General features: G+C 39.2%; 1 protein-coding gene across 1 annotated transcript in view; it reads left to right on the top strand.

Moving 5' to 3' along the window:
* The window catches only part of WDFY2 (WD repeat and FYVE domain containing 2), a 63,612-nt gene that overhangs the window by 19,845 nt on the left and 25,563 nt on the right, over positions 1-18,204 (top strand). The window contains exons 2-3 of the mRNA XM_066544954.1: positions 10,212-10,279; positions 15,341-15,414. Coding sequence (XP_066401051.1) covers positions 10,212-10,279; positions 15,341-15,414 — 142 coding nt within the window. The remainder of the gene's footprint in view (positions 1-10,211; positions 10,280-15,340; positions 15,415-18,204) is intronic.

Genomic DNA, 18,204 nt, shown 5'->3' with positions numbered 1-18,204 from the left:
CATAGTTTGTAAGTTTCTAAATCCTGCCAGCATGAAGAAAAAAACATGTACAACTGCTGCAAATAAACACTGCTAGGGTGCATACAGGAAGAAGATCCGTAAAGAAAAGAATGATAATGCTCTTATAATTTAGCAGGTTTGTTTGTGTCTGGATTGCTGCATTTAGTACAAAAGAGGACAGTTCAGACAGGATATTCTCATTAGAGGGATTGGAAAGCAGGTAAGGGGAACAGAACACAAGAACAGCTTTTCCAAGAGACTGGAAAGATTGATTACCTTAAAGAGGAGGCATGTAAGAAATTATATGAGTGTACACAGCAACTACCCAGTGGAGAAGGTGGAGACAACAGAACTTCTAGTCTCATAGGAGGAGACCAAGAAGATGTTTATTGAAATTTGCTGTTTCAAAATTGAAAATTACTATTTTAAAGATAATAGAATAAAATGAATACAGTATGGACTACAATGCTGAAAAATAGAAAAGCTGCAACTAGGCCATATGAAAGATGTAGCTGAATACAAAGAGGCCCTGCATATTTGAGAGAGATTTTTTAAATAATAAAACCTAAAGTTTAGGATGGAATGGTCAGTCTCATAATACAGGTTTGAAGATGGTTTCTGTTCAACTCTGTTGATTTCCGTCTCCCCATGCAACCCCCATGGGAATGCAGAGATGACAAACTGACTGGCTTTTAAGCCCTTGAAATGCCAGATCACCTCTAAATTACAGAGTCAGAAGTTTGGGTTTTGCTGGGCTTTGCTGGCACCTCACAACACACTGCAGTATGCATGGTAAGAAGAAATCTGAGAGCCCTTGGTAAAGCACTTCAGGGCTACAGTTCCTTTGCAGCTATTGCACAAACCTTTCAGGGCAGGGTTTGGTTTGCATAGCTTTGCCCTGCTTTTTTGATCCCTTTTTGCTGGTGCTAATTCTGTTGACCTTGCTGGTTTCCTGCCCAGAGTACTGAGACGCCCCAGCCAAAGTTGTCCAGCTGGGTCAGAGCAGCAGAGCGGCTTCTTATCTCCTCTAGAAGAGCAAAGCCTGTAGGAGCTGAGGACAGTAAAAATATCTCTGAGTCGGGCTGCCCCGATGGAGGGGAAAATGGCAATGAGCAGAAAAGCTGAGGGAACATTTTATCACCCATGAATCATTGTTCAAGTTCAGCTGGAGGAACTGGAAATGTGATTTGTCCACAGAAAGTCCTTGATGCCTCAAGAAGAGCATTAGCAGAGGCACCTTGGCATGGCACAGAGCACACAAATACATTCCAAGTAGATATGTTTGTTGTCTCTGAAAAAACAGTGCTGTAATTGTTCAGCAGTATTTAAAAACCAAAAGCCTCTCTCTTCTTATAGAGAGTGTTTCAATGAATGATGCAGATGACTTAGGTCCAGAAATTAAAATGCTGAGAGAGGGCACCACCTATACATGTGGAAATGTGGCTTCCTTCCTCTGCAGTAAAGGCATAAGTTATTAGATGTTACACTGGATAGTTAACCAAACATTTATTGAAAAATAAGTTGAGGCCTAAGGGTATGACTTAATTTAGAGCTTGGGGTCAAATATCCATCTTCTGTAAATTAACCTTTATGTGACTGTAATTTATTACAAAGTGCCATACTGGTGGTATGTATATTAAAAATTAGTATGTTCAGCTTTCACTTCACAGATCTACTTTTTTATCAATTGTGTAATGCATTCATTTTTGAGCAGAGTGAAGCATGCAAGACTTAAAAGTTATCAATAAGTTGATAGCCCGTAGGATTTTTGGAGAAAAAGTGTTGTTTTGCTGGACAGATGTTCCAACCAGGCAGCTGGAAGGAGGACAGTGACCTGGTGGGTTCTATTTCTTCACCTTTGCTACATGGGCAGTTTAGAGGGATGTAGCAGAGTTTCTTTCTTGCAAGTTCTGTATCCACTGGGTATTTTTAGGATGGTTCCACTGAGTCACTTACTGCATAGCAGGTCTGAATTTTAATCTAATGAGGATCTTTCTAATAACTTCCATTACTGAAACATTTGAATGTGGGAAGGAGGTGAAAGTAATTGGATTGCAATAATTAAATCATCCAATGCAATTACCTTCAAAAGGTTGTGTGTTTATGCTTCCTGAATGCAAACAGGAATTGATCAGTACAGGCAGCTCCAAAGCTGCATCTGTTCTGGGAGGGAAATCATTTGGTGGAGTATGGGTGAAGGAGGTCTGTGGGTAAGAGAGAGATGAAGAGCATTTTGTTACCCCAAAGATCTGCAAGGAAGACTGGTCCACAATTTTTAATGAGGAGGTAATTCTGGAACTTTGCTTGAAAGAAGTCCCAATGTGATGTAACACTTGTTTAATTCTTTCCGAAGCTGTAGATTCATGCTCACTGGGAACTCCAGCCCTGCATTTACCTGCATTTTCAGAAAAAAATAGCTTCCCTACAGCTGGGATGTGGTGTAGTCACTACACTGCTTCTTATGACACATGATGAGAACTGATTTTGTGGAGCTGCTGAAGACTTGAGGCAGCTTGGCTCTCTGAACCTCGTTCTAGTAACCTCAATGTAAGGGAGCATTTTTCTGTGGTTGTGACTTTTGGTTCATTTTTTGGGTCTCTACTTAACCAAAGTTTCCAAAGTGGAAACTGGTCAGAATGTGATTTTTGTCCCATGCCTGAAGAGCAGAGCTTGCACTGCTCCCAGGCATGTGTACTCAGCTAACTGGAAAAATCACTGAAGTGCATTGCTTATTGTCCAGAAAACTGAAAAATGGGTAGAAACTGTTTCACAGCTGAGTAGTAAAGCTGTCATGTTGCTATCTCTTTTTTTTTTTAGGTCATAAAAATTAATTTCCCCTGATATTGTCTCCTATAAATCTTTGGTTTTTAGTAACTTCCCACAAAATACCCAAAAAGCCTTCTATGTAAACCAAAACTGTGTTAAATAAAATTGTGTCAATTTCTCTGAGGTCTAAGTACAACTGATGGGTCTAACACCCTGAGAAACCCATGCAATCCTCTAGCTGCATATAACCTACCTAAACTTTGACATTTTCCCTATTATGCAATGTGCATCTGCATTTAGTTACAGCAGCATGAATTAAATAGGGAAACATCTTATTAAGCATGGTTTGACTGCTTAGTATGCTTTGTGTGAAAAAAATCCTGCCTTTCAGTCCATCTGCCTGTTTGCTTGGCACTCTGTTTTGTGCAATGTTTTTTTTATATCACTGGGTGGGATCAACAGTGCACTTGAATGTTCAAGTGCTCATGAGATTTCTTCCTTCCTCACAGCTGGTGGCTGAGCTACTGCTCAGAGATCCAGCTGCCTCCAGCACACGGGTTTTGGTGTGCTCCCTGTGCTGTTCACATCCAGGGCTGTGTGAAGTCCTTGCTTGGTTCACCCTCCTTGCTGTGATCCTGTTTCTCTGATGCTTCTGAGCTTTGTGTATGAGGGCTCCTGGATTGGTGACAATGGCAGCAGTGTTTTGGATACAACAGCAGGATGTCAAAGGTGCTGGCTGTTGGGAGCTGGCCCAGGTTCATCTTGAAGTCAGATCTTACTGCTTCTATGGCTTTGTTGCAGGGCTTGAGAGATATAGAGTATCTCTCATTATTCAAAATTATTCTCAGTTATTCAAAATACAGATACAGAGTATCTTATCATTATTCAAAATACTTCCATTTTATGGGAAGCCCAATGATCAGTTACAGACCAAGGTTACCATGAGGATATTTTATCTTCTAGAAATGCTTTTATGTAATCAGTGCTAAGAGAGAACCTCTGTAAAACAGTCCATCCTTCAGAACTCTTTACTCTTTTCCCCATACATTTTCCCCCTTTCCTGAACTTGTAGCTCTTACACTTTATTTCAGAACCTCAGCCTGCCCTTTTGTAATATAAAAGACCCTAGACCAGATCTACAGTGATCACAGAATCATAGGGTATCCTGGCTTGGAAGGGACTCACAAGGATCATCAAGTCCAACTCCTGGACCTGCACAGGACACTCCAAGAATCACACAACATGCCTGAGAGCTTTGTCCAAATGCTTTTTGAACTTCAGCAGGCTTGGTGCTGTGACCAATTCCCTGGAGAGCCTGTTACAGTGAAGAACTTTTTCCTAATATCCAACCTCAACTTCCCTTCACTCTGCTTCATGTTATTCCCTCAGGTTCTGTTGCTGGCCACCTGAGAGAAGAGATCAGTACCTGCCCTTCCACTTTGTCTTGGCAGGAAGCTGTAGGCTGCTATGGGGTTCCCCCTCAGTCTCCTCCAGGCTGAGCAGGCCAAGTGACCTCAGCCACTCCTCATGTGGCTTCCCCTCCAGGACCCTTCACCATCCTTATGGCCTCTGCTGCATGCTCTTTAAATAGCTTTATATCCTTCTTATAGTGTGGCTGCATAGCTGTACCTGGCCTCAGTCTCAGAAAAAGTCCAGTCAGTTAATCTTTAGCTAGTTCAGCTGAAATCACACATTTGTTCATCAAAACCGGGGCAAACAAGGTGGCACCTGGAATGTGCCCCAGTATTTCAGGGTTTATGCAGAACCCTCCATCACAGTTGTGTGATAGTTGTGTGGGAATTGGTATGGGTGAGTCTGAGTGGGAGACAGTCATGCACTTCCCTGGGCCTTTGGTGTTGGGTTTGGTGGGGGTGGTGTGGGACTACTGGGGTTTTGTCTTGATTTTTTTTTTTGTTTTGTTTTGCTTTTCATTTAGGAGGACATAGAATAAGGACTGTTAGGAAAAAGTCCTCTTGTTGCCTGAGGCTTTGACACTCTGCTATTACATTTCTATTTGTTTTCTCTGAAATGCAAGCTGGCCCAGAAACTACTTCTGGTTTTGATTTTTGCTTTCAAATACTTTCTAGTTGGTTTCTACAGAAACATGTCTTTTGAATACTTCTGAATTGTCTGTTATTGGATATTGAGGAATAGGTGGAGTTTCTTTTCAACACTAAAGAAGTCTTCAGTGTATTGATGGTAAGAACATGTGCTAGTACTCTATTAGATATGCCTGAAACCTCACAGATTGCGCTAATGCTTAAATAACATTATCATAATATCTTTTTGTTTCTTCTATCAATGAATAGTTGGAGGAGTGTTTTAAAGGGCTTTCCACAATAGTTTAGTGTACTCCTTTTCCTTTTTCAAAGCTGTTCTGAAATGCTGTTAAATCAGTTCTGTAGTTAGAGCAGTGGACAGCATTATTGCCCCGGAAAATGCCCATTGGGCATTTCTTTTTAACCATGTCATTTGCACTGTTGACATATCCCCCTTTCCCAAGGAGCTGTAATGTGCAAAGAGTCTCTGAATAAGCCTGATGACTTTAGAAAGTGACAGATTAAAGCTTCTGTACCTCTGTAATTTGTGTCCTCGCTAGAAATAAGAATAAAACTATAAAATAATAAAATAAAAAACTTTAAAATAATTTCACATTTCATTTGATGCTTAGTGGTTTTGGTCACTCAGCAAAACAAGAGATAAAATAATCCTGCAGTACATGGTCCAAGGTACAAACAATAAGGACTACATTAAAATGCCATTTAAAACAATTTCCCAAGAATACCTATGAAATGATGTAGTAAATTGTATGTGTTGAGGGTTACCTCTGCTGTGTTGTCCTCTGATGTATGTCTGGGGCATGAAGGTGATAATAGTACAGAAGTGCATCTCATCAAAGAGAAACTTTTTAAAAGACAGAAGTGAAAAAGGAAAAAAATGAAGAGGAGAGGAAGGATCTGTTATGGAAGCAGATATATTAGGTTTCCTCACTCAAACTGTGAAACTAGAACTGGTGGGTTTATGGATATTCTGGAGAAGTGTAGTGTTATAGGGATCTTGTTTCTTGAGGTAATGGATCTCCCTACCACAGATTTCCCAGTATTGCAACATGCAAACACCTTGGCCAGTGTTTTGACACATCAGTATGTCTGTACTGTGTGCAACACCAGTGTTTCATGCAAGGCACAAAGGAGGAAAGACAGGAGCCCTGCTGTGAGTCACTCACAGAAACTCAACTCCAGCACTCCAAGCAACACTGAGTTTTCCAGCAGTGAGGTGATTGCTCAGGCCAGGGTAGGGATAGAGCAGAGAATCTTGCATCCAACCTGGCAGCATTGTGCACATTTTCACGAGGCACACTGCAGCCTAGATGAACAAAGTTGGGTTTGTATGAACAGATTGTTTTTATCAGAAATGAGATACCAGTGACTGAATAAGTTTCTGTAGATGGTGATGGACAGAGCTGCCACACCGAGGTGGATGTGCTGCTGTTGACATGGGCACCTGCATGAGTAGTAGGTGCCCAAGTGAGCTCACCTCCTACACAGCCTGGCAGTGTGCTTGAGACCTGCTGCTACATCCACAGCCACCTGGACCTTAGCACATTCTCTTCATCATAACAGAGTGAAGCAATTTTTCTTTTAAAATTGGCAATTTTCACATCCCCTTAATATATGAAGACATAGCCTGTCTTTTGTATGGCAGAATTATTTCTATATAGCCTGTCTCATTTAAAAATAAATCATCTCTGTTATGAAAAGACTAGAAGAATATCCATCGATTTGACAGCTTCTAAAAATCTTCCCAAGTCAATTCGCTGGCAACAAAATGAAGGGACAACTCATTTCCATGGTGATGCTGACTGAATCACTCTAGAGCAGCTGAAGAATGAATCCTGACCCAGGTGGGTGCATCTTTAAGTCCAGTAACCATGCAAACAGCAAGTACTCCATATGCTGGATATCCATAAAAAAAGCTTATTTTCATTCATTATTGGGTTTTTTTCTTTGCATTCTTTAGAAGCTCCGAAAGCTCTGGGTTTCACATCTAGTAGGTAGTATTCTGTAAAAAAAGTATATAGAAATGTGTGGAACTTCAGCTGAAAAAGGATGTGCTCTTCCAAGAGCATTTGGCTTCTCCCAAACTGAGTTGTTGGTATGGTTTATTCTTTAGCCCAATTCTACTTTGGGAAAAAGTTACCTAGAAAAGGGTGCTGGACTGGGGTTGGTTTTCCTTCTTTCAATAAAATGCTTTTTCTGTGTCAGTGATCTTTAAGAGAAGAAAATTCTGAGTTGTCATATCCCGACATAAGGAGTAACTTTCATGCTTTTACATGAACTTATAGATAGATATTGGAAATCCACGATAATGCTTAATATCAATTTTAAATGTTTGCTTTAAAGACATGCATAGTAATAATCCTTAATTTTAAAATAAATTGTTAACCAGATCTTTTATTTTCTTTTACTTCAGATCATTTACAGGGGAGATACTTATTTCTCTAAAGAGTTGCATGAACTGACTTGCTGGTTATGTTTCTTTTCACACACCTTACAGTTAGATGGCATCTTTTCATAGTATTTTTATTCTTATAATACTTCGTTTCTCATGTAGTTGTCATTTAGTCACATGATTTAGTCCTTGAATGGAAATATATTTGACTACACTAAGAAATGAGCATACTGTGTACCTATAGAAGAGGCCTATATTAGAAGAAGTAGCTTCACTTGTAACACAACCTCCAGCATTTTTTTTTTGTTGTTTGCTTTAAATTTTACTAGAAAATAAGTTTTGCTTCATTATCATTAATCTAAAAGTCTTAAAATTGATTTAACTGTCAAATTGATTAGAAATTCTGCAGTGGGTACAGTTTAATAAACAATGACAAAACCAACCCAAAGCATTCAAATTATTGCCATTTTTGCACATAAAATTCATTTTTATTTCCTGCAGCTTTTGAAAGATCTGTTCTTCTTTCCTAGCAAGCTGAATTATTTGTAAGATGTTGTACTGGATTTATTATTTGCACGAGTGTCAGAGTGGAGAGGAAGGGCAATGTTGTTGAAGCCTGGGGATTTTGAAACAGATAGCACTTGAATACCTAGATTGGGATGGTCAAGAAAGGCAGGTCTCTCACAGGTGCATTTCCTCAGGGTAGTTTCATATTCAGTTATTTTAGCTCCCTGTGATTCATCCCATTTTTTTTTTGTGCACACTCATTCATTGCTACAATGACCTCACTGGTAAGGACAAACACATTTGTAAGAGCTCATCCATTTGGGAAACTGAGTGGTTGATGTGCATCTAGAGCTTCTGGTCAACAGCTATGGTCAGCTGTGGGGAGAAATGACAGAAGGGTTTGTCTGTCCCTCTCACCATCAAAGATACATCAGCCTTGTTATTTGCCAGTGAATTGTGCCTTACAAAATGTTTTGGCAGCTTTGCTTCAGAGCTGCTGCTGTGTTCAACACAAAAAGGCCATTAGACTTAGGACATAATTATAATGAATGTTACATGTTTCATATAATTTGTGAGAGCTTTCTAAACTTGGGACTTGTTAACCCGGTGAAGGGTTAGTTTTTAGAGCAACATACCCTGTTGAGATATTTCTACAATGATTCAGCTTGTGTAGCTCCCAAATATACAAGGTCTCAGAATTATTTGCTGTAAAAGGAGTTTGAAGGCAGGTTAAGATAAGCAGATACTTGATTTTGGACATAAGCAATACAGGAAGACAAAGTGATACAGCCTTTAGTTTGAAGTTTGAAGGATAGATTACTAGTTCTTGAATTGCTTTATTATGCATGGCATCTCAATTCAGACTATATTTGTGTATGTAATGCCTTAGATCAATTTATATTCCTTTATGATGTATTTCTTGTATTATGACATTGCTCTGAATTTGTACTGACTAAAGAGGGCTGCAATCTTCTTTTTGAATAAAATGAGGTAACAATAGAAATGATCATGCAGTCTTTCCCGTAAGCTGTATTTCCATGTTTCATGTACTGGAAAGAGCCATTCTTGCTTGTTTCTTTTTTCTTAATAGTATCAAGTGCAAGTTATAGAAACAATAGTTTTTTAGATCCCTCCTGCATTTGCTGTTGCATAATAATTTTGATGGAAAAGACTGAATAGAAGTGGATGCTGGGTCAAAATCTATGCTAACATGGTGCTGTCTTGGATAACTGTTTTCTAGAGAAGGTTAATACATTCAATGTAAATCAATAAAGCATGAATACAGTATTATATGGAGAGTTTTCTGGTTAACACTAGATATAAGGATTAGAGGAACAGTAATTAGAGGAACAGGGGGCTGTAAGTGAGGTGACAGTGGGCTATGCAGAAACAAGAGGTTAATGCTGCTTTAACTGTTCACACTGTTACTAGACATGTTTTGATTAAATTAATTGATGAACTGAAGTTAAGAGAGAGCTTCAAGTATAAGGAGGCTTCAGAGACTGGACCAAAAGAAGCAAATGATAATGAGGGCTGAAATAATAAATATTTAATGACCTAGATGGTGCATCAGTTCAGATCCTCTGCTGTAGAAACAAGCAACAATTGTCTCAAATCTCTAAAGGTCATGGATTGAGTAAAAGGCATCTGACAGTATAATATGATTATGAGAAAGCAAAAGTAATCCTGAGATACATTGGGAAGATCTTCTAGAAGAGAAGAAACTGCTGATGTGTTTGTAGGGAGCATTGTGTGATTCTAAGGGCCTCTATTCAAAGACACCAACTCCAAACTGATGAGGCAGAGGAGACCTGCAAGACTGCTTGTCACATTTGTCATCCTCTTCAGAGAAGGATAAGTTTGGCTTCTTTGTGCTCAGTGGCTTCTTCTGATAGCACTCTGCATGCATGGAGGAGAGGAAAGGTCCTGAAGCTGAAGAGGTCATTTTTGGCACAAATGGACATAACTTTAGTAATAAGCAGCTGAAAATTTCAGAACTTCCTTCTTTTTTTTAGGGGTTTTCCTGAAGCAGAACAATAAAACAACAGGCAGCAGATGGGCCAAGGCCTACCCTGAGAGCAGGGGGAAGGTTTCTGCAGAGACTGGAAGTGCTGATACAGGAATGCACTACTGGGCTACCTGTGCTGCCCCAAATTCTCACATGGATCCTTGAATGAACAGTCGTGTTAAAGTCCTTGTAAAGCAAAGAACTAAAAGCCCTAGCAGTTTCCAAATATTGTTGAGATATGTTTAGCCAAGTTGTTGAATACTGAATGGAATGAAGGAGTCAACCCTTATCACCTTACAGGGGTTAATCTGAGGCTGATGTATCAGGCTGGTGTAGGAGTTCACAAGTTTACTTTCCCTCTCAGCAAAATAATTTAATTTTGAAGAACATATTGTACATTCATCATGACCACTTTGCTTTCATTCAGTCATGATTATTTTTTAATTCTTCCTCATATGTAGTGCTTTCTCTTTTACAGAACAGTTCGTGTCTGGCTGAAGAGAGACAGTGGGCAGTACTGGCCCAGTATATACCATGCAATGCCATGTAAGTATAAGGAGATGTTCAATATCTACTGTGGATTTGCAAAGTAGTTTTGATGGAGCTTCATGCTTATGACTGTTTGCATGCTTACATCTCTGTATCAAATGTTATTCTTTAACAATCCTCTTGGTACTGGTGAAGCTTTACAAAGTTACATGCTAATGCTTCTGAGAGGCATCAGAGATTACAGCAGTAAAAGCTGACAGACATGTTAGCAAGGGATGAGCATTTAATGCAAACACAGGTTTTAAAATATGGGAACTCAAAATGTGGTCTTGCATTCTGCCCTTAATGGAGTCCATAAAGCTTTGTAAGTCTCCGGTATAAATCACTCTGCCCTTCCTACTGTGTGTGCTCAGTCCATTAGGGTGCAATGGTAAATGGTTTTATTTGGTAAAAACTTAATATTCCATGGCACCTAATGTGATAGAGAGGATACTAGACAGGGAAAGCACCTCTTCCAATTTAGAAGCAGAATCATTTTACCTTTGCAGTTGAACGTGGAAAACCAAATTTCCCTGATGGATCCCTCCATTATGTCTCCTTTCCCAAAGAGAGTGTTCATGCTTTGAGAAACTGCAGATCAATGTCCATTTTCCCAAGAGAGAGTTGAAGAAATGACAGCCCTTGCTGTTTGCTGTAACCCCTGTGTTGAGTGCAGGAATATAATTTTGTAGGTCATCGGAGGCAGGCATATGCTAATGCTCTTCAGTCAGCTTCAATTAGATGTGCTGGGTTAGCCTGTCTTTGGAAAGCTTATAAAGCTGACCTTAAATCCAGATTGGGGAGCACATATCAGGTCTTATGGAGGTATTCATACTGTCTGGAGAAAGGATTAGTTTAAGCTAAGATAGGTAGATTTGTAAGAAACATCTGTCTCCATGATAGCTAAAATATTTAACAGGTGTAAATTTTAGTAGAAAAACATCCATTTGGGACTCTAGGGCAGCCATGGTATTTGCCTGTTTTAAGAAAACGATTTGGTAGAGAGGGGGACCCCTCATCCTCCTTTGTTGATGGACTAGCTCATAAGAATGTGTCAATCCTCAAAGGTACTTTCTGCTCAAGACTTTGCCAAGAAGGTATTGGGAACTAGCTAATGGTGTGGCAGTCTCTGGAGCTCTGTCATGATCACTGGCAGTGGCCTGAGTTCCCTTGACTGGTCCTAAGAGGTTTGCTTTCCCCAGCCAAACTGTTATGAAATGGCCTTTGTAGCTATTTGGCACTGAGACTTCTCTTTTTCCATGTGATATTTTTGTATGCATTTGCATATTTGAATCTCATTAGATTCTCCTCTGGTCTTAGCAAAGCTGTGTTATTGCCAGTAAAACTGTTTCAGTGGAAATGATGGAGTAGATCCAGTTCCACTGAATGGGGACTATTTCAAACCTCCTTCATAAATTTGAACACCTGACAGTGCTCCTTCACTTCATAGGCTGGTAAGCATTTGAGGCATGAGATATTGAAATTATATTGTGTTATTCAACAATTTCAAGAATCATGAGGTATAATTAACAATTGAAGCAATTACAATCAGTCATGCCTCTAAGCTTGGAAATCATAGAAAGGGCTCTGAGTCAGAATCTGTACAAGACTGCACTTGACTGGAAATGATGGTTTTGTCTGTTTCTGTGTTGATCACCTTTTTGATGGTGCTCTGCTTTAGGTTCATACTGGGTTTTGTTGTTTAAAGAACAATGACTGCTGAGAGTTTCTTTGTGTAAAAATGTAGTAGGCACAACGGTGCCTTTGTGCTGCTTAGCAAGCTGTGAGTGGCAGTCCTACCTCTAGGTACCCCATTAGCATGAGTTGTGACTGACTGTGGTGATGTGTGACCCAATGTATTTTATGATTTGATATCAGGTAGCCTCAATAACTGAATTTGCAGACTAGCTCCTCTGAGAAATGAGAAGGATGAGGAGTTTGGTTGAGTCAGTGATGTGCTTTGGTCAAGTTCTGCACCCAAACAGGGTCATCAATGCATTCTGAATGTCAAAATCATTAAATACCTAATGGTAAAAAAGGCCAAGACTATAGATCTCTTCTGAGCTTAGACGTAGAATTTCTCCTAATTGGGAAAGTTTTATGTCCTGCCTGTGGGTGATTCCGTGGTCAAAAAATTCTGGGCAGCACAGTGGCCATATTTTTGATTGTCATCTCCAGCTCATGAGAAAGAAAAGAGCTCCAGCTGAAACCTTGCTAATCCATTTCTTTTGCACCAGCGTTGTCTCAACAGCTAATTAACAACAGACCTCTGTAAACATGTAACCCTGGTTAGATGTGTACTCTTGATTACAGGTGTAATCATGGTTAGATTTGTCACTTTGGGCAGAGGATTGAAAAAACAGCTTAGCAGACACAGATTTATGAAAGGTAAAGAAATTGTAGTCAAGAGTCAAGTAAAAATTTCCAATAAAAAAAACAACAAAACTAAAACACACAAAAAGACCTAAATGCAACCAAAAAACCCTATTACAGATGTGGAATGGAGTAAAAGATTTATTGTACTGGTGAACAATGGAGTATCCAGTCTTTGAGGCAGATAATGCACTGCTTGTCTTATGATGGTTTTCGTAACTAACACTTTGCTTTGAACAGGAGGGTGAAACAACTGCAATGCAAAACATGCTCCTTTGGTCTCAAACTGTGTCATGTTTAGGCACTTCAGAGGGGAGTCCCAGAAATTGCAGGGACAAAGTCTCTATTTCTCTTCTGATTCTGTCAGCCTCTAATGAAGGTGACATGCTTTTGAGAGCATGAAATATATAATTGTGATTTCCCTCCATATTTCATTTTCTAAAGACAAAAAATCAGTATGTATTTGCCCTGTATTAAGAAAAGACTGAAGCCAGACTTCTGCATCAGGAATATTCTGCTTGTCCTCCATAGCAGTTCAGATGAATCTTTTTCCAATCTGAAATCTAAATAATATCTAAGTTCTTAAGTAGAGAGTCTTCAGAGTGCTATTATTTTTCCTGGATATGGTTTTTAAAGGGTCTTAAATATCTCAGAAGCTTAAGGTTTCAGGGTTTTGTTTTGTTTTTTTCTTTTTTTTTTTCTTCCCCTCTTTTTAATGTGCCTAAGTGCTAAAGTACCTGAATATCGTCTTAATTTTACCAGAGTAAGCTGCAATCTTGTTACAAGTAGCATAACTGACTACATCATAGTTGGTATGGACATAATTTTAGTGCTGTCATAATGATTTTTCTAAGTGCAAATGTTACCGAAGAGTTCCCTTGGGAAATATGATTATAGCAAAATAAGTATCTTGACGCTGCTATGACTGTGTACACACAGGTATGGAATTCAGAAGTTACTTCTTTTGCAGTTGTGTCAAGCAATTGTTTGCATCATTTGCTTCTGAAGTGTTTGGGAAAAGCATACTTCAATAATTATTTTACCTTAGGCAACTTCTCAGTGAGCTGCTCATTGCCTTCATTGATACTGGTAACTCTTGCAATGTATGCCCAGTGTCCAGCATTTAAAAGCTGCTGTGTGATATACCTGTTCTGGCCTTAAGTGCCTTTAAACTTATTTGATGTTTATTATGCTTAGAATTGGAGAGTTTTCTGTCCATTTTTTTCCTACTACTCTTATTCTGCTACAGGCATAGAAGCCTCAGTATAATAGTAATGCACCACTTCTGGACGGGGTGATTCCAGTTTGCCTTTTCTAAGGGAGAGGTACAGGAAGGAGCAATTTTGTCACTGTTACTAGGATTTAATTGTTTCCTTTGTGTTAGTTTCCTTGAACTGAAGCCTTTTAATTGATTCAGTTCAGTCAGCCCTTCCAGGAAAGGAGTAAACTGAGGTGGCTGCCTGGATGTGGATCTGATGGGCTTTCTGTTTATGGTACTTGTCCTCCAGGAAACATTTCAAGAGGGAGTGAATACTGAAAGTGGAACAAGTTTTATTACACAGTCAACATTGACTCTTCTTCATATAGCTTTGCTGCCAATTAAACTATCAAGAAAGATTTGCTGAGCTATGGACTGTTTAGTCCTAAGAGAGACATTTCACAAATTGAGAAGATACTGGATCACAAAAGAGAGGACTCCAAGCTTGTTAGTAACACAAACATGCGAGCAATCACAATGGACAGTGGAAACCGAGAGGGGGGAGAAAAGCAGAACTAAAAGTGCATCTGCTGTACTCTGTATTTATCATAAGAATATGGTTTATAAAGCTTTATAACTCTTACTGTTATCCTAGCTGCAGTTGGGAATTGCTCCTGAAAAATAATTCCTGAAGGTTTCTGTTGGAACAGCAGGATTCCCAGCTGCATGGTGCTGTGTTGGGTAGTAAAAGCAATTCCTGCTTTCTCAATGTAACTTCACAATTTTTCAATTAAACCAAGCACATCTCTTGAATTCTTGCGAGGAAACCTGGTTTTATCCTGGATACAAATCCTGCCAGATCCTTGAGGGAGCATACTGTGACCATCTTGTGTGCAATTTCAGGATAAGTCTTGATATTTATTAGAGTAATATCAATGTAATCAAGCAATGGCTAGTTTTAGATAAATTATTTTGACCATAGTACGTGATACTGTCATAGTGCTGTCTGTGATGGAATTGGAGTAGGGGACAGTTGAATTCTGTCCTTAAAATTAGTTGATATGTTGATTCCTACTGGGAAATTTTTTACTGCAGGTATAGGATGCAAGCATCTGACATAATGTAGTGTTTTGTTTTATTGTCAGCAAAGTTGAGGCAAATGTAAAAAACTAAATTATTCAGCTAAGTAATCTCTGACTTATACTGAAATGTCAAGTGCCTGTTATATCAAAGCAGCACCATTCCTCTTAAATGAAAGGCTTGTTTACAGATAACTAGTAAGAAAAAAAATTAGGGAACTGGAGCAAGAGGTAGCTATTTTTCCATGTCCTAATAGGATAGGGTTGAATGAATTGCAAGAAAACATTTATTTTAATGCTTGTATATTGGTAAGCTCAAAATGCTGTGCAGCATCATAAAGCATGTTCGCTAATTTTAGGCTTTCCAGAACTTCAAGAAAATGAGAATCACAGTTTTGTTAACTTCATCAACATGTTCATTTTTTTCAGCTCCATGTTCATGCATGTCTTTTAACCCGGAAACCAGAAGGCTGTCCATAGGTCTAGACAATGGTACAATCTCAGTAAGTACATCCAAAGATTTCTAGTTGAAATGCTTCCTTTTTGAGAAGTATGTGTGTGATGATGTGGTGAGAATATTTTTGCCTAGTGTTTGGGCGACAGACTTTTTAATGATAGTGGAACTAAATCTGTAGTACAGAAAATGTTAGATAATTAAATATTTTATTCCAGCTTCCACAAAGAGATTGAGTGGGGTTTACTGTATTTATTGGGCAAGTCAACAAACTGTCTTAATTTGCATAACTTTTAAAAAATAACACAGAAAAACAGCTGTTGTTTTATTAAATTTAAGTGACTTGTTAATTACATGATACCAAAGTTTCTTAAAGCAGCAATTAAGAGGAGGAAAAATCATCTTCTTAGAGGCAGAAGGTGGATTTCTGCTCCATGTCTATCTGTTTTTCCAAACTTCAGAGTTCAGATTTTGTTTCCTCTCCCTTCAGAGGAGTTGCTTCTAACTGGCAGTGAGGTTGCTGAGAGATTTGGTTCATTAACATATGAGATAGAGATGTGTGGAAAGGAAGTAGGATATTAAAAGAGGAGTGTGTCTGTTAGATCTCTGATAGAGGGTAGCAGTTTACCTTATTAATCGGATTTTTCTTGTGGGATGATGAATAAAAAGCTGTATCACTTTGGAAGAGTGGAAGAGTCATGGGTCAGAGGTATTTTTCACATATGCCTCATCAATAGATTCCTCTTCCAGTTTAAAATCAGTTTACCATCACTTCAGATTTTTCTGCTTTTATCTCTGCCTTATGGGCCTTATAACTGAATGAGTGTTTTCAGGCTGATAGAAGGGCAGCTGTCTGCACTAAAGCCAGTATGGTGTTTGGGACAGGGGATGTGACCCTTTCAGCTGTTGCCTGTAGCTCCCTCAAAGATGTGAAGGTTTTGACCTATAAAGCTTTTAATGCCTAGTAGCAGAGTTTTGTGTGCCTGTAGGAGATTTTTCCTTTTGTATCTAGAAGATGGGACAGATTCCAGAGAATTCTCTGCACCTCTGAAATTCTCTCCTTCCCACTCTGAAATAGCTGAAATTTGCTGGTCCTACTAGGCACTTTTGTTTTCACCATGCCTTTGAGGAATGTGAGGGCAACTGTAAATAAGGTATTTAAATACTCTGGCATGATGGGGATGGGTCCTTCATCTTGGGGGGCATTTTGTTTTGAAGAGTCAGAGGATACTTCAGAGTAATTGGGGTCAAATATTTTCCATTCTGAAGCTAAAAAAGGTAAATGAGATATGCAGGTGATAAACCTACACGTGACTTTGGCTATTTATAGGTTTTCATTGCCACATCTAAGGCAGATTCTATTTGTTGCAAAGCTGGGTTTTGCTTTTCCCAGTCTTCTGCATACGAGTATATAGGAAGGGGGAAGTGCTTGTCTGTGTTGCTTGATTTAGTCTTCTGTAAGCTGCAAGCACTTGTGTGGTAGGGAAAAAATGCACTCCAAAAATTTGTACAAAGGATGAAATGTTTTCATCTGTAGCAAACCTACGACTTTTTCATCTGTAGCAAACCTACGACCTAAGAGTAGCCACAACTGTAATGTGCTGCAAGAAGTGGTGGACATGGGAATGGATGAGCAAGGGGAGCCCTGTTTTCAAATCCCAGAAATACTGGGGCATAGAGAACACCCCCAGATACTTGAACAGGGGTTACAACCACCCTCTTGAGGAAAGGATAAATTTTTTTTCCTGGGCCCAGCTATGATGATTAGTTTAGCAGAAGAATACATAAGCAGGGCACATTGACCACAAAATAAGAGAACTTACTGCAGCAAGGTGACCTTAGTACCCTTATTTTAATTTCCTTAAATGGAAAATACAGGCAGTTTGCTTGAGCAGCTTGAAATATTTGGGAATTAGTCAGCTGCTCCACATTAGTACTTCTGTAATGCCCAGCACACTTGGCTGCTGGGTGCAGGGTCAAACAAAAACCCAAACAAAAAAACCATCCAACCATACCAATAAAACCCTGACAATTATTCTGTACCTTCACTTTGGGTAGAATGAAAGGATTCCTGGTAAGGGCTGTGAGCTGATAGTCATGAGAGTGACACGTAATCTTAAATGATATTTTTTTTAACAGTGCAAGGAAGTACTTTCTGGTGTAAATGGAGATAAGAAAGTGGAACTGCCTTTTTTATTCTATGTGAAATTTTTGTAAGCTGTATGGATTTTGGTTATAGGTGTGGCACCTCAGGAGTGCATATTCTGCATTTTGAGAAGGACGGGCAGCACTGTTGGCACAGATAGAAGTTCCAGCAAAGCCACCTGCGGTGAGCTTGTATGGCTACCTCTTTTGTGAAACAAGGCAGCAAGTTCTGCTTCTACAGAGAAGAAGAGATTGTTTTTAACCTTTTGTCACTTCTCAGCACGGGGGCTGCACAAACGTTTGTGCAGCACAGCACACCATTATCTCAAGTAAAGTTTGTCTAACATCTTGCTTGAAGAGTGGTGGCACCTAATGTGAAAAACCCAAACTTTCTGTGATCTGCTTTTTTTACAGTTGGCAAATCTTTTTTTGAGAAGAAATGACATCTTAGGGACTGCTTGAAATCCCTTTTGGAAGCCAAACAACTTTATCCTGGACATAAATTCCTTGCTCAGAACTGGAAAAAAACATACTTTAATGGCTACAAGGTTCTTAAGATAGCACAAGAAACAGAAGAAGGGTCTTCTACTTGAAATAAACAGGAGACTTCCACTGCGAAGATGAGACTTCTCACCTCTTTCATCCATATGAAAACTTGTTTCCTAGATAAAGTTAAGCATTAGGTTCTGCAGCC

The sequence above is a fragment of the Molothrus aeneus genome, chromosome 2, assembly GCF_037042795.1.
Source record: "Molothrus aeneus isolate 106 chromosome 2, BPBGC_Maene_1.0, whole genome shotgun sequence".
In the NCBI taxonomy this organism is placed as follows: Eukaryota; Metazoa; Chordata; class Aves; order Passeriformes; family Icteridae; genus Molothrus; species Molothrus aeneus.
This window is presented reverse-complemented; position numbering and strand designations above follow the sequence as displayed.